The 24682-nt window shown below is 36.9% G+C and overlaps 1 protein-coding gene across 5 annotated transcripts in view; it reads left to right on the top strand.

The window, feature by feature from the left end:
• BAZ2B (bromodomain adjacent to zinc finger domain 2B) overlaps positions 1 to 24682 on the top strand; it is a 306755-nt gene that overhangs the window by 266939 nt on the left and 15134 nt on the right. For 4 of the 5 annotated variants that reach the window (XM_028141153.2, XM_028141179.2, XM_054722923.1 and 1 more), the window contains 6 exons: positions 2559 to 2652; positions 4885 to 4918; positions 6397 to 6437; positions 6515 to 6621; positions 7349 to 7528; positions 18009 to 18149. In XM_028141153.2, coding sequence (XP_027996954.2) covers positions 2559 to 2652; positions 4885 to 4918; positions 6397 to 6437; positions 6515 to 6621; positions 7349 to 7528; positions 18009 to 18149 — 597 coding nt within the window. The remainder of the gene's footprint in view (positions 1 to 2558; positions 2653 to 4884; positions 4919 to 6396; positions 6438 to 6514; positions 6622 to 7348; positions 7529 to 18008; positions 18150 to 24682) is intronic. The other variant, XM_054722924.1, reaches the window with a different exon arrangement.

Genomic DNA, 24682 nt, shown 5'->3' with positions numbered 1-24682 from the left:
GTATTACAAATGTGTCCTTATTCCCCCATTGCCCCCTCACCCCCCCACTCATGCCCTCACTCCCCTGTTGTCTGTGTCCATTGGTTAGGCTTATGTGCATGCATATAAGTCCTTTGGTTGATCTATCCCCCTTACCCCCACACTCCCCTACCTTCCCTCTGAGGTTTGACAATCTGATCGATGCTTCTGTCTCTGGATCTGTTTTTGTTCACCAGTTTATGTTGTTCACAGCATGGATGGAACTGGAGAGCATTATGCTAAGCGAAATAAGCCAGTCAGAGAAAGATAAATATCACATGATCTCACTCATTTATGGAATATAACACAATATATTTTAAATAAAATTGTTTAAAAGTAAAGCTTTTTATACATTGTCTGGAAAATGTGTCTTTACACTGATTCTTTTAAAAATATACATAGCAGCCCTGGCTTATGTGGCTCAGTTGGTTGGGTGTCATCCATGTTCGATTCCCAGTCAGGGCACAGACCCGGGTTGCGGGCTCAATCCCTGGTAGGGGGCACATAACCAATGTTTTGCTCTCACATGGATGTTCTCTCTTCCTTCCTCTCTCTAAAAATCAATAGAAAAATCTTAAAAAGATATACATAACAGTTTATTAATGTTAATTTATAAAGCATTTATGCCATTTGTACCCTATTTTAATTGCTTATCTGTGGGGGAGAGTAGACGGACATATGGATCTTATATTTGAGAATATAACCTTTTCTTATGGTCATATTGCAAGTTTTTTGGTCTTCATTTGGTTGGTAGCTTAACCTTTTTGCTTTGTTTGATTGATTATGCCTACTGATTGATTATGATCTGTATGTTCTAAACAGTGCTTTTAATGCCCATGTCTGTTCTCCCAGATAAAAATGTATTTTTTTCTATTTTGAATAGAAATAAAATACATATTTAATAATAAATAAAAACAGATATATCTATTTTTCCTTTTGTTGAAACTTGCTCTAATGATCTTTTTGTTTAGTTAAATACTAGCCCATCTTAAGAGCTATTAACACTTCAAAAAAGTTTTTATTAGGTCTGAGAAAATTATAGGTTTCACTTAGTTCCTTGTCCCCTCGCACCCCCAGGGCAATTTCTTCTTAATAATTATTTTTATAGGCTGTTACTAAAATATATTGAGTTTCTTTAAAATAGTTGTGATATTATTCAAGAGCTTATAGAAAGCCGCAAAAGATTTTAGTGTTACCATACTTGGTAGGCATGTTATAAGATATATTGGAATTATAAGATGTATAAATTACCATTGATTATTTTTCATTTATGAAATGAGAAAATATTTAATATCAGATTTTAAAAGCTACTGGTATTTTATTCTTTTTAGGCATTTGGGAAATTGATATATGTATATTACTAACTAATCCTATATAAAAAAAGCCTAATATGCTAAGTGTCCAGTCGTCTGGTCGTCTGTTCAACCAATCAAAGCATAATATGCTAATGATATGCTAAGGACACCCAACCGCTCACTATGACATGCACTCACCACCAGGGGGCAGACAGTTAACTGGTTGACCAGTCGCTATGACATGCACTGACCACCAGGGGACAGACGCTCAGACCGGTAGGTTAGCTTGCAGCTGGAGTCTGGCCGATCGGAACTGAGCAAGACGGGCTATACATGCCCTAGAGCCTTCCCGTGGTCCCTCCCCAGCTGGCCAACCTCCTACGTCCCTCCCTGGCCTCAGTCATGCACTGGGTGGGGTCCCTCGGCTTGTCCTGTGCCCTCTCGCAATCTGGGACTCCTCGGGGGATTTCGGAGAGCCAGTTTTGGCCCGATCCTGCAGGCCAGGCCAAGGGACCCCACTGGTGCATGAATTCGTGCACTGGGCCTCTAGTCTATATAATAAAAGCCTAAGCGACCATTACAGCAGAATGACCAGAATGACCAGTCGCTATGATGTGCACTGACCACCAATGGGCAGACGCTCAATGCAGGAGCTGCCCCCTGGTGGTCAGTGTGCTTCCACGGGGAGCGCCGCTCAGCCAGAAGCTGGGCTCACGGCTGGCGAGTGTAGCAGCGGTGGCGGGAGCCCCTCCTGCCTCCATGGCAGCGCTAAGGAGCAGTGAGCTGAGCGCTAAGAATCAGCGAGCTGGGCAGCAAGCAGGTGGGTGGTAAGGAGCAAGGGGTCCCGGACTGTGAGAGGGCACAGGCCAGGCTGAGGGAATCCCCCTCCCAGTGTATGAATATCATGTACCAGGCCTCTAGTATATTTAATATTATTAAATATATTTTAAAGTCAAATACAAAGATTATAATATACTTTAAACTTTTATATATTTTTAAAATTTGATAATTATAACAATCCCTTGTCTAATGTTTGCTGAGCACACCATTTTCTTTACCTATTTCTGAACTTTTGAAACCACTTAATCACACTAGATTCCAATAGCTGAGTTGTATGGGAATTTTTTCCATTTGTGTCCTGTGGGCACTCAAAGATTAATTGAATAAATAATTGTGTAATAGCTTTGACATAAGAATGAATTCTAAGGGTCAGCTTGCTAATTTTTCTCACCTTATTATTTTCAGGTTTTAAGTTAAAATATAAAAGTGCGCTGAGTGGGCACAGTGCTCCTGTTCTGACTTGTGCTTTTTCTCACAATGGACAGATGCTAGTCTCGGGGTAAGCTATTTAGTTGTAATTTCCTTAAACCATTTTGATATGAAATAGACGTTTACCATATAGATATGGGTTTATATCTGGACTCTGTTCTGTTCCATTGATCTTCATGTCTGTTTTTATACCAGTACCATGCTGATTACTATAGTCTTGTAACATAGTTTCATATCAAGTAATGTGATACCTTCAACTTTGGTAGGGATGGCATTGGATCTGTAGATGGCTTTGGGTAGTATGGACATTTTAATGACGTTAATTCTTCCTGTCCATGAGCATGGTATTTGTTCAGTCTTATTATTTGCTATTCCTATATGTGAACTCTTGCTTGTTGTCCTAATTTCTGTTTTCCCAATACAATGCTTTTAAGATTGCTAATCATGATCCAGCTTCTCATTTATATATTATTAGGATGAATTAATTTTAACTGTACCAGTGGTAGTCTCAGAAATTGGAATTTTCTTTTAGTTTCCTTTTTTGAGGATGCTCAGAAGTAATTGAGTTTTCCCTAAGAATTTGATATTCCAGAAATAATACCTTGTACCTTAAGGGATTTAAGACTACATAAAAATGTCTGTAAATTATGTCTAGCATATACATACTCAACTAATGTTAGGTGTGAGTATGATCTCTTAAAGGTTTTTGGCTGAAATTTAGCATTTAATGCTATAAATATGTGTGTTTTTTTGGCATCCAAATGCATTATATGATTCCCATTTTCTTGTATTTTATTTTACATTTGAACATTTAAAGTATAATTCTTACTTTGAATATATGACACAGATGCTGCATTCAAGATGCATTATCAATACTCAGTAACCTACTAAACAAGGAATTTTAACTCTTATTGAAAGGAATTTTAAGGCTTCCATAGGTATGATTCCTGTGGTCAGACTATAATCAGCTACCTTTTAATAATAAGTACATTTTTTATTAAAGTTGTACAGAGGGTAGTAACACTTGCATTGTTATGTTTTCTTGCCTTGCAACATATATCATGAGGTATAAACATCATTTCCAAAGGGGGAAAATACCATATAGGGCATATTTATCTGTTGTTTTTCATTATGTACTTTGTATAGTATTGCCTTTTTTTTGTTTGATGATTTTTTTCCACCACTGGAATAATCCCTGGTGATTTTTGTGTGTGTGTGTGTGTGTGTGTTTTTGTTTTTTCCTGGTGATTTTTGATGTGAGAGATGCACATCAATTGGTTGCCTCCCACACACGCCCAGATCAGGGGATCGAACCTGAAACCCAGCTATGTGCCCTAGACCAGGAATTGAACCTGAGACCCTTCGATGTGTAGGCCTATGCTCTAACTACTGAGAACACTGGCCCTGATGGTTGTTTTTAATTTTTATACCATTAACCGAAACCATGTAGAGTTCATATCAAGTTTAGAATTATAATTTTCAAAAATGGGTCACAATCAAGACCTTTATATTGATTAGTAATTAAGGCACAGCCATATCTACACTAATAAAAGAGAAATATGCAAATTGACCATACATTTGCAACACCCACCAGCCAATCAGGAGCAAGTATGCAAATTAACTCAACAAAGATGGTGGGTTAATTTGCATACACAGGCGCCGAGTGGCCGGGGGCAGTGATGCAGGCGTTATGCACCGCCCCAGCCACTCCGGGCCTCTGGGCAGCATGGGAAGGCGGAAAGGTGGCTTCGGGCCGGAGCGAAGGCGGAAAGGCGGCTCCAGGCTGGAGCAAAGGCAGAAAGGTGGCTCCGGCCCAAGCGAAGGCGGTGCCGGCAGCCAGGGGAAGGAAGGCCCATTCTTGCATGAATTTTCGTGCATTGGGCCTCTAGTCAATTATAAAGAACAATGCTATCTGAAACAAAAACCAGTAGCAAGTAATACCTTTTCCTTGTAGTGGTTTTTCCCTTTGAGTTACTAACTTGACATGGGGTTGTGTTTTATTTATACATGACAAATTCTTATTCTCTTTATGGCTTATATAGTATAAGTTGCATATGCTACTTTTTAATAAAGATTATCATTTTCTGATAAATTTCATATATGGCATGTAGTTGTTTAAATAAAAGTTTATACGGATAAAAAAGTGCATTCTAAATGTATATCAATATTTTAGCCTTTTCTGAAAAAGTTATTTAAATGATTTTAAAATACTAATTAAATAGATACTATACTGTTTTTATAGAATTTTTCTTTTTCTTTTTTTATAGAATTTTTCACTCATACTTTTTTTTTTCTTTTAAAGATCAGTGGATAAGTCTGTTATAGTGTATGACATTGTAAGTATTTAAAAATCTTGATCTGTGTAAAGTATGTTTATTTATTAAGCTACTAAACTTCAGGTTTAGTTAGGCAAGAAGAAAAAAATTTCAGAGATGCTGAAATAGTTGTGCAAGTAAGGTACTGGTTCTGGGACAAGTCCTTGCATATTTCAGTAATGATTTAAAAATGGACAGATGTTTAATCTGAGCAAAGAAAATACAGATGTAAAGAGCATCAGCATCCACAATATCACTTTATATCAATTATTCTTAAAGTTTTACACCAGGTGTTCATAACAACAAAGGGTGAATTGTTTACCCCCAGGTTATGTGAGTATATAGCTGAGAGTGGTCAACCACTGTTCCAGTCCTGGCTAGATTTGGAGACCATTATGAGAAAGAGTAGGTTATAATTGTTTGGGGAGAATGGGAGTTTTGGGTAAAACCATATGAAAAAAGACCGGTTGCATGAGTATGAAGAAAAATCAACATTCAAATATAGTGAAGATGTAGTTAATTAAAATATTCTCCAGGAGAAGTCAGTGTTGAGGGAAGACTTACAATGATCGTGTTCAAGCTGTAGCTATGCCAGCAAATGAAATGGAGATGGCAAATAAAGTGTCGTTGGTCAAACCAGGAATCTAAACTAGCCCTCCATATAGAGGTTCGAACCACTGAGAGTCTGGCAGGAAATGGAAGAATATTCAAAAGAGGCGAAGTAGATCCTTAATATTTCTGATGAAATTGTCATGAGATTTTTAACTTTACAAAAACAATCATAACATTAAATTTTGTCCATAAAGTATGTCAATGAGTCTGATAGTGGAGGGCCAGCTACTAGTAAGTGTATTCAGAGTCTAAGTGAATAATTTCTACTCACTTGTCTTGCAGTAGGTGCAAGTCAAATGTCATAGAAAAAATACAAATTATTTCACATAATAGATGTTTAGGTTACTATTAGTAAGTTCAAACACATCAGCAAAAGTCAAGAATACATTATACTAAAAATTTCTAGGAAAGTGGGCAGTAGACATCAGTGCTGATAATTAAGAAAGAGTGAAATAGGTACCTGATAATTTTATTAGGTGTAGATGCTATTCTTTATTCATTGGGTAAAGTTTCAACCTATATTAGTAACTAATAATATTAAAACACATAGAGTATATTTTTTAAATATATTTCATTGATTTTTTTACAGAGAGGAAGGGAGAGGGATAGAGAGTTAGAAACATCGATGAGAGAGAAACATTGATCAGCTGCCTCCTGCACACCCCCCTACTGGGGATGTGCCCGCAACCAAGGTACATGCCCTTGACTGGAATCGAACCTGGGACCCTTCAGTCCGAAGGCCGACGCTCTATCCACTGAGCCAAACCGGCCAGGGCAAAACACATAGAGTATATAAACCACTTGTGTCAAACAAGTTTTTATTAGTAACTTTTGCCTGAGTAAATGTAAAGCTATTTTGTTGTTGTTGTTGTTGTTTTGTTTTTCAGAATACTGAAAATATACTTCACACATTGACTCAGCATACCAGGTCTGAACTTAACCTTATTTTGTATTATAATTAAAAAATTAGTATGAGGATACATAATAGTTATTTTTATTAACTAGGTATGTCACAACTTGTGCCTTTGCCCCTAATATCCTTTTGCTTGCTACTGGTTCAATGGACAAAACAGTGAACATCTGGCAGTTTGACCCGGAAACACTTGGCCAAGGTTAGTAAGGACATTATATTTAACCCAGTTCAACCCCATTCACCTCTAAAATCAGAAATTCAGTATTTTTTTTTTTTTTTTACAAATTATTAACATTGCTTTCCTCAGTATAAAGTATATGTCCTTATTTAAATATAATTTAAAAATAGTTTTAGAGAAGACAGTGTTAAAGTAGTTACCTATGTTAAAACTCAGTAAATACTTTGGGTGCACACTCGTGTATATCACACGTCCCATAGTTTTGTAAGCTATTTATACTCCATACTCTTTTTTTTTTTTTTTTCAGATAAATATAGCCTGCAAACAAAATAGAAATCATAGTTTTATTTTGTTGGTTTTATTTTGGCCTCATCAAGCAATTCTGACACATAATTTAAGAGTTTTATTTATTTTTATCACTGCCAAAATTAACCAAATAGTGGTGCTAATATGCAGATGAGAGAGCCAATAGAATTCTTTTCCTGATAAGAGTTTTATATAATGAAGAAAAATTGTTTTTATTCAGCAAAAAAAGTTCCAAAAGAGTAGTATTTAATGTATTAAATAGCACTTTAATTATATATGCTATTTGATGTTCTGAAAAAATTCAAAGGGATGTTGAAATAGTAAAACACAGATTTAAGGACCTTTTATTTACTTTTTAATATATAAAGGAAACAGTTTTTCTTTTGTTTGTTGTTATTTCACTTGCCTGTTTGTTTGTGAGATTGTTTTGTTTGTTTTTAAGGAAGGAGCACAGAAGGGCAACTGAAGCAGTTCACTGAAGATTGGTCCGAAGATGATGTCTCAGCGTGGCTTTGTGCACAAGATTTGAAAGACCTTGTTGGTGTTTTCAAAATGAATAACATCGATGGGAGAGAATTGTTGAATCTTACAAAAGAAAGCCTGGCTGATGATTTGAAAATTGGTAAGATTAGCGAAAGATTATGTCTTTGTAGAGGACAATATATTTTCACTAGGTTATGGCAGCGATTTTCAACCTTTTTCATCTCATGGAACACATAAACTAATTACCAAAATTCTGCAGCACACCAAAAAATATATTACTTTTTGCCGATTTGATAAAAAATAGGTATAATTTTGATTCAGTCACACCAGACGGCTATTGTTAGCTGGCTGTTGTCATTTTGTTATTTGACAATCTAAGGGAAAGAGGTCAGTGCCCCTGACTAAATAGTTAAGATATTGCATGTTCTAAAAATTCTTGCAGCACACTGGTGGAAAATTGCTGGATTATGGAAAATAAATGTTTAGGTAACTTATGCCATCATGTAACTGTAATTTTAGGGGGGCTGGGTGAAAAAGTGAAGGGATTAAGCAGAAAAAAAACACACAACCTCATAGACAAATACACAGACAACAGTATAGTGATTACCGTAGGGGAGAAAGGTGAGAGAGGGGAGATAGATGAGAGTAAAGGGAGGATAAATGGTGATGGAAGGAAACTTGACTTGGGTTGGTAAACACAATACAATGTAGATGATATGTTGTAGAATTGTACCCCTGAAACCTATATAATTTTATTAACCAGTCACCCCAATAAATTCAATAAAATAAATTTAAAAAATATTTTTAAATTTGAGATGTAATTACATAAAACTCACCCTTTTATAAGTGAACAATGCAGTGGTTTTTAGTATTTTTATGGGGTTGTACAGTTACCACCACTACCTAATTTTGAACATTTTCATCACTTCAAAAGAAACCCCATGCCTATTAGCAGTCACTGCTTATTCCCTTTCTCTCTAGTCCCTGGCAACTACTAACCTACTTGCTGTCTCTAAGGATTTGCCTATTTTTTGTTGTTGTTGTTTTACTTGTATTTTATTCAGACAATTTAAACATTTCTTTCATTTCTACATCTTTATTTATTTGGTTTCTTCTGTTTTTTGTTTTGTTTTTTTTTTTGTTTTTAATTCTTGAAGGATTTGCCTATTCTTGACATTTTGTATGGCCTTTGTGTCTGGCCTCTTTTACTAATTAGCAGATTTTCAAGGTTTATCCATGTTGTAGCATATGTCAGTACTTCATGTCTTTTCATGACCGAATAATATTCCATTTTATAAATTTATCACTTTTTGCTTACCCATTCTTCAGTTGATTGAATTTAGATTGTTTCATTTTTTTAGCTGTTATAATAATTTCCATGCTAGGAAATTCATGCACAATTTGAATGAGCATCTGTTTGCAGTTTTCTTGGCTGTATAATTAGGAATGGAATTGGTAGGTCAGATGGTAACTCTGTGCTTACATTTGAGGAACTGCCAAACTATTTTCCAAAGCAGCTGTGCTATTTTACATTCTCACTAGCAGTGTATAGGGATTACAATTTCTCCATATCATCAACACTTGTTGTTTGCTTTCTAAATTATAGCCATCCTTGTGGTTTCTCATTGTGGTTTTGATATGCATTTTCCTGGTGATTAGTGTGCTTGTTGGCCATTTTTATATCATTGGAGAAATGTCTGTTCAGATCCTTTGCCCATATTAAAAATAGGTGCCTGGCTGGGTGTTGCTTACTGTTGAGCATCAACCCAGAAACCAAGAGGTCACCGGTTTGATTCCCGGTCAGGGCATATGCCCAGGTTACAGGCTTGATCCCCAGTAGGAGGCATGTAGGAGGCAGCCAATCAATTCTTTCTCATCATTGACGTTTCTATCTCTCCCTCTCCCTTCCACTCTGAAATCAATAAAAATGTATTTTTAAAAAACAAACAAAAAACTAGGTTGTCTTTTTGTTGTTGAGTTGTTTATATATAAATTTAGATGCTAGGCCCTTATCAGATATAAATATTTTTTCCCTTTACTACACAAAAGTATTAAATTTTGATGAAGTCCACTTTATCTGTGTTTTTTTTTTTTCTTTTGTTGGGGGTAATATCTAAGAAACCATTGCCTAATCCCAAGTCTCAAAGATTTACACCTATGTTTTCTTCTATGACTTTTATAGATTTAGCTCTCAGATTTAGTGTGTGATCAATTTCTACTTTATTTTTATAAATGATATAAAGTAGAAGTCCAACTTCATTTTTTTAGATGTGGATATCCAGTTGTTTTAGCACCATTTGTTGAAAAAACTGTTCTTTCCCCTTTGAATTATCTTGGTACCTTGTTGAAAAATCAATTGACCATATGTGCAAAGGTTTAGTTCTAGACTCTATTTCATTGATCTGTTTGTCTGTTATACTAGTATCACACTGTCTTAATTACTGTAGATTTGTAGTAAATTTTGAAATTGAAAAGTGTTTTGTTTTGTTTTTCAAGATTGGTTTTGTTACTTGGGTTCTTTGCATTTCCATATGAATTTTATGCAAAATTTTAATCTCTGCAAAAGAGCCACCTGATATTCACAAGGATTATATTGAAGTTTTAGACTAATCTGAGGATTACTGTCATCTTAACAATATTAAACTTTTTAATCCATAAGCACAGGATATTTTTCTGTTTTTTTCAGGTCTTTAAAAAATTGCAACAAGTTTTTGTAATTTTCAGTGTTCAAGTCATTTTTTTCTTAAGTGTAAAATTCAGTGGTTTTTAGTAAATACATCACTACCTAATTTCAGAACATTTTTTACCTTCCAAAAGAATCTCAATCTCTTCTAAGCCTCTAGCAACCACTAATCTATTTTTTCTCTCTATGGATTTGCCTATTTTTGACATTTTTTGTAAGTGGAACCATACAAAATGTGGCTTCTTTTATTTAACATAATACTTTCAGGGATCAGTCATGTTTTTGTGTGTATAAGTATTAATTTCCTTTTTATGGCTGAATAATATTCCATCGTATGGCTATGGCTATACCACATTTTGTTTATCCATTTACCACTTGATAGACATTTGGGTTGCTTCCACTTCTTGGCTATTATCAACTATGTAGCTATGAACATACATGTCTGTTTTTATGTGAATACTAGAGGCCTGGTGCATGAAATTCGTGCACAGGGGTGTGTGTCCCTCAGCCCAGCCTGCACTCTCTCCAATTTGGGATCCCTCTTACAATCCAGGACTGCTGGCTCCCAACTGCTCACCTGCCTGCCTTCCTGATTGCCCCAACCGCTTCTGCCTGCCAGCCTGATCACTCCCCTGCCAGCCTGATTGATGCCTAACTGCTCCCCTGCCAGCCTGTTTGCCCCTAACTGCCCTCCCCTGCAGGCCTGGTCAACCCTGACTGCCCTCCCCTGCAGGCTTGGTCACCCCTAGCTGCCCTCCCCTGCAGACCTGGTCCCCCCAACAGCTCTCCCCTGCAGGCCTGGGGCCCCCCCACCCCCAACTGCCCTTCCCTGCAGGCCAGGTCCCCCCCCAACTTCCCTCCTCTGCTGGCTTTGTCACCCCCAACTGCCCTCTCTTGCAGGCCTGGTCCCTCCCAACTGCCCTCCCCTGCTGGCCATCTTGTGGCGGCCATCTTGTGTCCACATGGGGGCAGTCAGCTTTGACCACATGGGGGCAGCCATCTTGTGTGTTGGAGTGATGGTCAATTTGCATATTACTCTTATTAGATAGGATTAGATAGGATAGAGGCCTGGTGCTTGGGTGGGGGCTGGCTGGTTTGCCCTGAAGGGTGTCCCGGATCAGTGTGGGGGTTCCCTTGGGGCGTGGGGCAGCCTGGGCGAGGGGCCTGTGGTGGTTTGCAGGCCGGCCATGCCCCTTGGTGACCCAAGTGGAGGCCCTGGTATCTGGGATTTATTAATCTTCTATAATTGAAACTTTGTAGCCTTGAGTGGAGGCCTGGGCCCGCTGGAAAGCTTGGATTCCTCCATCGCCGGGGGCAACTCAAGCCTCCTGCTCTCTCCAGCTCTATGACTGCCGCCATTTTTGTTGGGATTTATCTTCTATAATTGAAATTTTGTAGCCTTGAGTGGAGGCCTGGGCCTGCCAGGGCAGCAGAAAGCTTGGCTTCCTCCATTGCTGGGGAAACCCAAGCCTCCTGCTCTCTCTCTGGCTGCAGCCATCTTGGTTGGGTTAATTTGCATACTCGCTCCTGATTGGCTGGTGGGCGTGGCTGGTGGGTGTAGCGGAGGTACAGTCAATTTGCATGTTACTCTTTTATTAGATAGGATATGTTTTCATTTGTCTTGGGTATAATGAGGAATAGAATAGCTCTACATTTAACATTTTGAGGAACTGCCAGACTCTTCCAAAGCAGCTGTACCATTTTTCATTCCCACCAGTAATATGTGAGGATCCCAATTCATCTTTGTTAGCACCTGTTGTTACCTATCTTCTTCATTATAGCCATTCTAGCAGATGTGAAGTGGTCAATTTTATTGTGGTTTTGATTTGCATTTACCTACTGACATGAGCATCTTTTCAAGTGCTTATTGGCCATTTGTAATCTTTTGGGAGAAATGTCTATTTGGATCCTTTGCCCTTTTAAAATTGGTTTATTTGCCTTTTTATTGTTGAATTGTAGGAGTTGTTTATGTATTCTGGATACTAGATCCTTATAAAAAACAGTTTGAAGTCTTAAGTGTCATACTCTAATAAACATAAGAAACAGACACTATTCTCAATATGCTATAGTAAAATCTTAATTAACCAGAAAGTTTAGGAAATAGAATATCTATAATGAGATTTATTGTTAATGAAGAGTCAAATAACAATGCTTATTATCAAGGACCATTTTAAAGTATAGTATTATACTTTCCTTATATAGTAAAGATTGTATGTGAACCTATTTAAATTTCTTTGAGGCTTATGGCCTTTTAAGAAGTTAGCAGAATGCTGATTTTGTGAAAATACTTAGGGTTAAATGGTTTTGTACCCAGGCCATAAAAAAGTTATTTTTGTATCTTTAGTAAGTTATTTGCTTTATAATTTACTCTTCCTGAAAATGTGTAGTGTTGTGTGTGTTTTTTGTGTGTGTGTTTTTTTAAGTTCTGGTGATTTTAACATCTTCATTAGTAATCTTAACAGTACCTTTCTCACAGAAACACTTGACAATGTAAAATAATAGTTATAGATTTTAACAAATGATGTTTGAAAACACAACAGAAGCATAGTAAAAATTATTAATAGTAATAAAATTTTATTCTGATAGCCAGATAAAGAAGAAATTCTTAAAGATTCAATGACATTACATAGTTTTTGAAGGCTGAGTCTCTGGATTAATAGGTACAATCATTTTAAAGTGTGAAATAAATTTTGAAAGTATCAGGCTCAAGTCAAAATTGAAACACAATTTAAGTAAGTTCTTTGGTGGTCTAATAGCTGAATTAGGAAAATCATTATGAATGGAGAGAATAATGTTGCACATTCTCTAGTAAATAAGGAATCTGTTTTAAAATTTGGAAAGTTAGCAAATTCAACAAATTAAACACAGAATGAAGTAGTAAATAAATAAATTTGTAAAAAAAATGAGGACATTTACTTTTTTATATTCAAATAAAAGATTTTAATGTTTTTGCAAAATTGAAAAGGATCAAGAGGCTAACTTTAATCTTCTACAAGTGCTACTTTAAGCTACAGTGAATTTCTTTGTTTTGAATTTTAAGAAAAGCAGACTTTTCCTCAAAACACTAAATTGGAATAATAGAGAATTGAAAGTGGGTCTAGGAAAAAAAATGTGTTAAGAGACAAACTGATGAGTATATGACAATGAATTTTATTTGCCTTTGTGTTATAACTGTTAAAGTGGTTCCTATGTCAATATGAATAAATATGATTTGTTTAACATTCATCATATAGAGGAAGTTGATTAATTGTGCAATAAAGTATATTGGAGTGTTAGAGACCAAAGTAGTATATCTATTATGTTTGACACTTAAAAAATTATTTTTAGGGAATCAAGCAGTCCATCAAATATTTTTTCAATAAGCCTTTTATACATCAACAATTAAGGAACTTTCTGTAGATTTGAATATCTGTTTGAATCTTGTGCTTTAACCTAGGATAATAGTCATTTTCTAGGATTGTGTTGATGAAAACTAAGGTGTAATTGACATACAGTTTTAGGTAGGAAATAACTCCTTGTATCTAGTAATACACTTGCAAAAGGAATGTCCCAGACAGAGATTATAGGTACAAAAGATCCTTGACATTGAGATAGATATGTCTTAAGATGTTTCTGAGTCCACGAATTTTTGAACTCCACTATAGCATTTAATATCTCATTCAAAAAGTATAAAGTATGAAAAGTGAAGTGCAAGAAAGGCTCTGAGATGTGAAGCTAGGCACATAGTCACTACCCACATAACTTTCATCTGCACATTGGCCTTTTTGGTTTATATTGGTCTCAGGAATATTGCAAAATACTACCTATTTGGAGTTTGGAATTGCTGTAGATGATATAATATAGAAACTTGGAATGACAAATGCCAAGGAATTATGGTATAACTTGTCAGCCCATACACTTAATATTCAAATAATTATCCGTCATAGATTCTAATTGGGAACGAGTTTTGTTTTTTTTCAAAAGGTACCTTTCCGCCCTAGCCGGTTTGGCTCAGTGGATAGAGTGTCGGCCTGTGGACCGAAGGGTCCCAGGTTTGATTCCAGTCAAGGGCACATGCCTGGGTTGCAGGCTCGGTCCAACGTGCAGGAGGCAGCCAATCAGTGATTCCCTCTCATCATTGATGTTTCTCTCTCTCTCACTTCCTCTCCCTTCCTCTCTGAAATAAATAAAATATATTTTTTAAAAAGGTACCTTTACTTTTTCATCTTGTGTTTCCAAGAAACCATAAAAGCAAATGAGATATTTTTATTTTCTACCTAAAATTAAATTATATCAAATGCTTTTTCAAACTTAATACATCCACTGTCTTAACATCATTAGAGTTTGAAAGTTTCAAATTTCAATTCCTAATGGTACAGTACTTCCTTATGTAGATTTTTACTTGTTGCCTAACTGCCTGTGTTGTTAAGGAATAGAGCATTTAGCATTTTTTTTTCTTTATACATAATAAAGGCGAAACGGTCCCTTCAAATCTAGTTACTGTGGGCGGCCTTCCTATTGGAGTGGGCTGAGCATCCCAGTTCAGCTGCTGCTCTTAGATAGCCATCCCCACTTGCCAGTGAGTGCCAGTTGGGCATGTTAGGGTCGCCCTTCCTCAGGCCCGTCAGATATCCTGTGGCTTCCTTCCACACAGTTGTCAACTTCTGGTCTTACGGATGTTGATGGTTTTTCGTCATCTACTTATACTATTGTGGGGTTCGTAAGGATACCTTGCTACCTTGTTTTGTTGGAAATATCTTTGGGATTTCATTTTGCTATCTAGTTGTCTGTTTTTATGTGGGGATTCAGAGGAATTAAATTAAGAAGCTATACCGTTCCCATCTCCTCTAAGGCTTTTTGAAAACCCATACTGTAACTACAGCCATGTTTTTCTTTCCTGATTATAGATTTTAGGATTACCTGTCTTCTCGTGATCAGTCAGAGGGTTATTTTTTATTATTAATTTTTTTAAAAATCCGAAGTAGTTCAAAATTTTATTTCTGAGAGCTGAGCTTTGGTTCTCTTGTTCTCTCTGGGTGGGGGTGGAGGGTGAGGAGGTGATTCATGACCAGCCTGCTGGGCTGAGCTGGTTGGCTCCAGGCTGTAGCACCTCCAGGTAACACTGGCATTGCTGCTGCATCCCTGATCTTATAGGACAAAGTTGGGGAGAGTGAAGGGTACAAGTGGAAAGGTCCCTCTTCCCCTTCCTGGATACACATCCCTGCTGTAAGCTGTCATCTCCCATCCCCCAACTTTAGAATCCAGTTTCCTCTGTTTCCTCACGGGTTTCCTAAGTTTTGTTTTCTATGTTTGATGGTTGTGTCTAGACTTTATCATTCTTTTTAAAAATATATATTTTATTGATTTTTTACAGAGAGGAAGGGGGAAGGATAGAGAGTCAGAAACATTGATGAGAGAGACACATCGATCAGCTGCCTCCTGCACACCCTCCACTGGGGATGTGCCCACAACCAAGGTACATGTACTTGACCGGAAGCAAACCTGGGACCTTTCAGTCCGTAGGCCGACGCTCTATCCACTGAGCCAAACTGGTTAGGGCTAGACTTTATCATTCTTTATTATGTAACATTTCCAGGGGTAAGTAAGGGTTGGGGATGAGGATACAGGAGTTGGTGGCCTTTTAACTTGTCGTCTTATTCAGAACTAGATGCCTTTTCAGGGTTATAGTATATACAGGCATACCTCATTTTATTGTGCTTTGTTTTGTTGCACCTTGCTTTTTTTTTTAAATAAATTTTTATTGATTTCAAAGGGGAAGGGAGAGGGAGAGAGAGATAGATACATCAATGATGAGAGAGAATCACTGATTGGCTGCCTCCTGCAAGCCCCCTATTGGGGATAGAGCCCACAACGCGGGCATGTGCCTCTGACCGGAATCGAACCTGGGACCCGTCAGTCCGCAGGCCAACGCTCTATCCACTGAGCCAAACCGGCCAGGGCTGCACCTTGCTTTATTGCATTGTTTGTTTTTTCTACAAATTGAAGGCAAGACCCTCTGCCAGCAAAAAGATTATGCGTTGGTCTGGAACTGAACCCACAGTATGTTGAAGGTATGCCTGTATAGTCAGATATTGCCCATCTTAGCTGGTAAGGGCACTTCCTTTCTGAGCACTTCAGTTTAACAACACTTACTCCCAACTCCCAGTCACAAAAGGGGATTATTTTCTGGTTAAGTTCTTTGGATTTGACTTGGTAACTGCTTCCTTTTTTAAAATGACATTAAAATTGGACAAGGATTACACACAATTTAACTTTTTCTTATCTGGGATATTTTGAAGAGGCTTTCTATAGTCTCTATTACAAATATTACATAAGTTTCTAAATATTAGCCAATGTATAATATTTTTGACAGAACGGGAAATATATTTTTCAGAATGTTAAATGTTTTTATATCTTCTTATTAGATGTTGTATAATTATCCCTTTAAATGAGATGACTACTATCTAATTGTATACCTGCTGTGGTGCTTTTAAAAAATTGTTTAACAAATCCTCAGTTTGGTTCCGTAAATTACGTAGGAATCTCAGTGTGCAGTGGGCAGTCCCTAAGAGGCAGGCAGCTGCTAAGTTGGCTTGCCACACTTCCTTTGATGTGGTCAGGGAGTCCAAATGGATTTAAACAGCTTACGGCACAGCAGGCAGCATAGCTTCACGTTCAGATTGGTTCCCCTCTTCCCCTACGCCTTGTGGGGCCAATGTAGTATGTTTGTGTCACAGCTGAGAAACCTTAAGTCCTTACCCACCCACCCCTGCCAATCCTCTAAGGGGATTGCTAACAAACCAGCCCAAGAGGAAGGCATTATCTTTTTACTTATCTGGAAACAGACCTAAGGTGTGTATAAACACAAACAGAAAGCAAGTTGATACGCTTTTCATGGGAACTATGGGGCATTCTGAAATGTAATTCTTTTCTTCCATCCACAGCACCCCAAACACCTCCACCTAAAGTAGTTCTGTTACCTTGTTCTAAACATGTAAACAGCTAGTAACACTAAACTTCCTGAAATTAAAAATTAAGAATTTTAAAACTTAAGGTAAAAGTAGAAATACAAATGAATGAAACGCGTGTACAGTCTTAGACAAACAGATGAACTTTGTGATTGCGTTTCATATGAGAATTAGCAAATAATATATCCAGTTTCATAAAGTTTAAAAACATAAGATGGGATGTTTTATTGAATTTATTGGGGTGACCGTTTAATAATAATATATAGGTTTTAGGTATATAGTTCCACAACACGTCATCTGTATATTGTATTGTGTATTTACCACCTCAAGTCAAGTCTCCCTTTTTTAAAAAATATGTTTTTATTGATTTCAGAGAGGAAGGGAGAGAGAGAAACATCAATGATGAGAGAGATCATTGATCTGCTGCCTTGTGCACGCCCCCTACTGGGGATGGAGCCCGAAACTTCGGCAAGTGCTCTGACCTGGAATCGAACTATGACCTCCTGATTCATGGGTCAATGCTCAAACACTGAGCCACACCAGCCGGACTCAAGTGTCTTTCCATCTCTATTTATTCCCCTTACCCCTTCTATTTCCCCATATCCCCCTTTCCTCTGGCAATCATCATACTGTTGTTTACATTATTATGCTGACCATCTTTAAAATTTATTTTTAGGAATTTTTTTGTCTAATCACTAATAACAAACCTTTTCTGATTTTGTGTCGTATATTATTGTTCAGCAATCTAAAATTCTAGAGGAACTTTCAGAATCTAAGATTGCTTAGAATAAATAGTCTATTGCTGATTTATATTAACCACACAATATACTATAAAAATTCATGAAAGGATTTATAAAGAAAACAGTTCAATGTGGTAAACAGTGTCTGAAGGTTTTTACTTGTAACATAAAATCTTCCTCTATTTGTTAAAGATTTGCATAAAGGTTACCAGGAGTTCTCCAGTCCTAACATAGTAAATTTCTTTTTAGAATCTCTAGGGCTGCGCAGTAAAGTTCTGAGGAAAATCGAAGAGCTCAGGACAAAGGTGAAAACCCTTTCTTCTGAAATTCCTGATGAATTTATATGTCCTATCACTAGGGAGCTTATGCAGGATCCTGTCATCGCTTCAGGTATGTGTGATACTCTTCTAAATTTCAGAGCATACTGTGTGCTAAGTGAATAAATAATGTAGACAGTTCACATAAGTTTTATAAATGTGGATAAATTTCAAAATTCCTCTTCTGTTTCGTGGAAGTAGTTTTTTTGTGTGTGTTTTTTAAACTCATTATATCAGAGGTAAATTATTGAATATTGTATATTTTTTAATTTATTGGGGTGACATTGGTTAATATGATCATAGAGGTTTCAGGTGCGGGTTTCTGTGTTATAAGATTTGTATATTGCATTGTGTGCCCACCACCCAAGTCAAATCTTCTCCCGTCACCATATATTAAGTCCTCTTCATCCTTCACCCCCTTCCCTCTGGCAACTACCACACTGCTGTTTGTGTCCATGAATTTCAGTTTTCTATCCCACGTATGAGTGAAATCATGGTTCTTAGCTTTTTCTGACTCACATATTTCACTTAGCATAATATTCTCAAGGTCCATCCTTTCTTATGCCTGAGTAGTATTCTAATCCTCTATCGCAGGACACTTTGGTTGTTTCCATGTCTTGGCCACCATGCATAATGCTACAATGAGCATAGGGGTGCATATATCTTTGCAAATACATGATTTCAAGGTTTTTGGGTAGATACCCAGAAGAGGCATTGCTGGATCCTATGGTAGTCCTATTCTTAGTTTTTTGAGGAATCACCAGACTGTTTTTCTATAGTGGCTGTATCAGTTTACATTCCCACCAGCAGTGAATGAGGGTTTTCTTTCTCCACAGTCGCTCCAACACTTGTTACTATTTGTCTTGTTGATAATAGCCATTCTAACAGGCATGAGGTGGTACCTTATTGTAGTTTTGATTTGTATTTCCCTAATTCAGGGTAACATCCGGCCCAAAGCCAAATAGTGCAAAATCATTGGGTCTGGCCCTGCCAAGGCATTAAGGGTGAGTTAATGAAAAGTTTGACCAAATATAGCAGGCTAATTTTCAAGTTGATAATTTCGTGTGGCCCAAGAATCTATATAGATAAAGAGGAAATATGCAAATTAGGCTGGGACGCCATAACGGGTCATGACTGGACAGGAGGAGGTTGCGCGCGCAGGTGAGGCCCGGAGCAGAGACAGAGACGGAGCCAGTGAGCCGCTGTGCCCCGGCTCGGGCCGGCCCCCCAGAGCTGGAGCGGACACGGACAGAGACAGGTGGGCCGGCCCGCAGCCTCCGTGGCTGTGCGCAGGCCTGGAGAGGAGACGGCGGACCCGCCTCCCGTGGAAGCAGTGCGGCTCCCTCCCGCCTCCTGTGGAATTGGCGCGGGTCCCTCCCGGCTCCCGTGGGCGCCAGCGGCTCGCTTCCGCCTCCCGCAGAAGTCGCACGGCTCCCGTGGAAGCTGTGCGGCTCCCAGCAGTGCGCTGTGGTTCCCGCCGGCTCCTGCAGAAGCGGCGGGCGGCCTACTGCGTGCAATATCGCGCGATGGGCTACTAATGATGTTATAAATATCTACATGGTCCTTGGCAGAAAAAAGGCTCCCCACCTCTGCTCATTGCTAGTGAGGTTGAACATCGTTTCATGTATCTGTTGGCTGTTTGTATGTCTTTTTGGGAGAGGTGTCTGTTCAGGTCTTTTGTTATTTTTTGATTGGGTTGTTTGTGTTTGGTGTTGAGTTTTATGGGTTCATTATATATTTTGGAAATTAAACCTTTGTCGGAGCCACTGTTTCCTACTATCATTTCCCATTTGGTTGGCTGCCTCTGTTTTGTTGTTAGTTTCTTATGCTGTGCAGAAGCTTTTTGGTTTGATATAGTCCCATTCATTTATTTTTGCCTTTACTTCCCTTACCTTTCAGGTTAAGTTCATTAAATGTTCTCTATGACCAAGGTCCATAAGTTTAGTGCCTGTATTTTCTATGTAACTTATTTATTTTTAATATTTTTATTGATTTCAGAGAGGAAAGGAGAGGGGAGAGAGATAGAAACATCAATGATGAGAGAGAATCATTGATCGGCTGCCTTCTGCACTCCCCCCACTGGGGATCGAGCCCGCAACCTGGGCATGTGCCCTTGACCGGAATCGAACCAGGGACCCTTCAGTCCACAGGCCGACACTCTATCCGCTGAGCAAAGCCAGCCAGGGCCTATGTAATTTATTGTTTCAGGTTTTACATTTAGGTCTTTGATCCATTTTGAATTAATTTTTGTACATGGGGACAAACTGTAATCCAGTTTCATTCTTTTCCATGTGGCTTTCCAATTTTGCCAGCATCATTTATTGAAGAGACTCTTTACTCCAATGTGTGCTTCTGGCTCCTTTGTCGAAAATTTTCTGCCCATATACTAGTACATGTGGTTTTTATATCTGGGCTCTCTATTCTGTATGTCTGTTTCTCTGCCAGTAACATGCTGCTTTGATTATCATAGCTCTGTTGTATAATTTGAAGTCAGGTAATGTGATACCTCCAGCTTCATTCTTTTTTCTCAGGATTGCTTTGGCTATTCGGGGTCCTTTGTGGTTCCATAAAATCTGATAATTTCTTGTCCTAGTTCTTTTAAAAATGACATTGGGATTTTGATGGGGATTGCATTAAATCTCTATATTGCTTTAGACATTTTAACTATGATGATTCTTCCAATGCATGAACATGGGATATTTTTCCATTTTGTTATGTCTTTTTCAATCTCTTTTAATAATGTTTTGTAGTATATAGGTCTTTCACATTCTTTAAGTTTACTCCTAGGTATTTTATTCTTTTGGTTGCAATTGCAAAAAGAATTATTTTTCTTTTTTTTTTTTTTCTTAAGTTTTGTTGTTAGTGTACAGGATAGCAATGGATTTTTGTATCCTGCAACTTGATTGTCTTTGTTTATTATTCTAATAGTTTCTTGGTGGCGTCTTTAGGGTTTTCTATATACGGAGTCATGTCATCCACAAAAAGTGACAGTTTTACTTCTTCCTTCCCTATTGGATGCCTTTTATTTCTTTTGCCTTATAGCTCTGGCTAGAGATTGTAGAGCTATGTTGAATTAGAGTGGTGAGAGTGGACATCTTTGTCTTGTTCCTGATCTTAGAGGAAAAGCTTTCAGTTTTTCACCATTGAGTATGATATTAGCTGAGGGTTTATCATATATGGCCTTTATTATGCTGAGGTACTTTCCTCCTATTCCTGTTTTAATGAGTGTTTTAATCATAAATGGATGTATCTTATCAAATACATTTTCTGTGTCTATTGATATCCCATGATTTTTATCCTTTCTTTTGTTAATGTATATTACATTTATTGATTTGCGTATGTTGAACCAAACTTGTGCCCCTGGAATGAACCCCACTTTGTCATGATGTATTGTTGTACTCGATTTACTAGTATTTTGTTTAGGATTTTTGCATTTGTATTCATCAGAGATATTGGTCTGGAGTTTCCTTTTTATGTGTGTGTTATCCTTGCCAGGTTTTGGCCTCATAAAATATATTAGAAAGTATTGCCTCTTCTTCAATTTTTTTGGTAAAATTCATTGATGAAGCCATTTGGTCGTGGACTTTTGTTTTTTGGGGAGGTTTTTGATGATTATTTCAGTTCCCTCACTGCTGATCAGTCTGTTTAGATTTTCCAGTTCTTCATGATTTAGTCTTGGAAGGTTATATATTTCTAGGAAAAACATTGTATATTTCTTAATGAATAAAGTTGGATGTTGTAGATTTGCGGCTCCTCTGATTATCCTTGTGGTTTTCTCTTTCCTTCTAGTTGTGGGCATTTCGGTCCGCCAGCTTTCCTGTGGTTCTGGATGATGTCCGTTTTGACTTTTAGTTGTATTTTTGAAATTGTTGTGCCCGGCTGTAGGTTAGGTGTTTAACCTATGCCGCCATCTTGGTTTCTCCTGGATGTTGTAGATTTGGATGAGAGACAAAGGGAGTAAGTTTTACAAGCTTTACTTAAACTTGGGAAATGTGTAGTTACTAGAATGTAAAGTTAAAATTTTGTGGTTTTTTTTTTTTTTAGGATAGACTGTTCAGAGCTATTATGTTTAGTTTGTCTATCATGATTTAAACAACCTTACAAAATAAGAATTTAATTATAAAGCTGCATCATTCCATGTTAATTTCTAATCTACCAATAAACAGACATACATACATGACATAGTTGTAATCAGTGAGTCCATATTATATTGTTTTAAATTTTTGTATAAAACATTATATTTGAGTATTGACTTAGTCTACATAATTTTCAGTTTTAATAACTTTATTCCATTATGACTCTATGCTACATTTTGTTTGACTCTTCTATTTGGTGTATGTATGAGTCCACAAATCTTTATATTGTAAATAGCGCTGCACATCTTGGTACACCTTTCTTTCTGCTGTTACCATTATTTAGGGGTATTTTCATGACATGTGTGCCCCAAAGCAGAATTAGCCAATCAAAGAATACTTTATGAACATGAAAAAGAACAGTCTTGATAGTTTTTGTTAAATTTGTCATTAGATTTTTCTATCCATAAAAAGTTTACAGTGCTAATAGCAATATAGTTAAGTGTACCTGTTTTTCCAGTTTTGTTATTGAATTTTATAACTCTTTTGGTGAGTTTAATGATTGTTTAGAAATACATTCCTTATATTGTTAGGCAATAAATTTTTCTTTTCTTTTTACCTAGTATCTTTACCTCATCATTTTTTTAAAAATTGTATTTGGGTATAACTTAGTTAAGTTTCAGGTGTAGTTCTATAATACAACATCTGTATTGCACTGTGTGTTCACCACCCAGAGTCTAATCTTCTTCCATCACCATATATTTGGCAACCTTTACCCTATTCATCTTCCCTCTACCCTTTTCCCTCTGCTACCTGCCACTGTTATCTTTGTCTATAAGTTTTTGTTCTGTTTTGTTTGTTCATTGCTTTCTGTTTTATATCCCACATATGAGTGGAATCATATGGATGCAATCTTTGCAGAGGGATTCTTGTTCTTTTCCATCTGACATATTTCACTTAGCATGATACTCTCAATATCCATTTATTACTTTTTATGGTTGAGTAGTGTGTGTATGTGATGTCTTTTTTATCCAGTCATCTGTCAAAAGACAAATTGTTTTTATGACGTGGCTATTGTGAAGAATGCTGCTGTGAACATAGTGGTATGTATATCTTTTATAAATAAGTGTTTTCAAAATTTTGGGGTAGATACTTAGAAGAGGGATTGTTGGGTCATATGGTTGTTCTTAGTTTTTTATTTTTGTTTTTGAGGAGCCTTCATACTGTTTTTCATAGAGGCTACACCAATTTATATTCCCATCAGAATGTACAAAGCTTCTCTTTTCTCCACATCCTTTCCAACACTTGTTATTTCTTGTCTTATTGATAATAGCCATTTTAACAGGTGTTAGGTGGTATATCATTGTGGTTGGGTTTGCATTTATTTTAATAGCTAGTGAGGGTGAGCATCTTTTCATATATCTGTTGGCCATTTGTATGACTTTTTGGGACAAGTGCCTGTTCTGGTCCTCTTCATTTTTCAATTGGCTTGTTTTTTTGTTGTTGACTTGTATGAGTTCTTTGTATATCTTGGAAGTATATTTGCAAACATATTCCCCCATTTTGTTGGTTGCCCTTTTGTTGTTTTCTTTTGCTGTGTAGAAGCTTTTATTTTAAAAAAGTTTCCTTAGAAGCCTTTATTTTGAGGTAGTCTGTTCATTTATTTTTGCTTTTACTTCCCTTGCATTTAAGGTTAAGTTCACAAAAACCCCTGTGAGACCAAGGTCCATAAGTTTAGTGCCTATGTTTTAAATCTTTAATCAATTTTGAGTTAATTTTTGTGTATGGTGTCAGATAGCATTCTAGTTTCATTCTATTGTATGTGGTTTTTTAATTTTCCCACCACCATTTATTGAAGAGACTTTCCTTTCTCTATTGTATGTTTTTGGCTCCTTTGTTGAAAATTAGTTGCTCATATATTATGGATTTATTTCTGTGCTCTCTATCCTATTTTATTCATCTATGGGTCTTATTTTTCTGCCAGTACCATGCTGTTTTGATTATTATGGCTTTGTGTTTTTTTTCTTTTTTTTTTCTCAGTATTGCTTTGGCTATTTGGGGTTCCATATAAATGACATGGGTTTTTTTGTTTTGTTTTTTTCCTATTTCTTTGAAAAGTGTCATTGGGATTTTGATGGGAATTGCATTATGTCTGTATATTGCTTTAAGTAATATGGGCATTTTAACTATGTTAATTCTTCCAATCTATGAACCTGGAATATCCATACATTTTTTTGTATCTTCAATTTCTTTCAACAGTGTCCTGTAGTTTTCTGTGTATAGATCCTTTACTTTCTTTAACAAATAAACTTAGGTATTTTATCCTTTTTGTTGCAGTTGCAAAGGGGATTTTCTTCATTTCTTTTACCATTATTTCATTGTTAGTATATAGAAATGCAACAGATTTTTTTGTACATTGATTTTATATTCTGCAATTTTACTATAGTCTTTTGATGGAATCTTTAACGTTTTCTATGTACAAAATGGTTAATGGTGGAATTAGACCTCTATCCTTGAGTTGGGCTAAGAAAGA

Source organism: Eptesicus fuscus, chromosome 11, assembly GCF_027574615.1.
Source record: "Eptesicus fuscus isolate TK198812 chromosome 11, DD_ASM_mEF_20220401, whole genome shotgun sequence".
NCBI classification, from domain to species: domain Eukaryota; kingdom Metazoa; phylum Chordata; class Mammalia; order Chiroptera; family Vespertilionidae; genus Eptesicus; species Eptesicus fuscus.
Note: the sequence above shows the minus strand (reverse complement) of the source record. Positions and strands in the feature narration are given on the sequence as shown.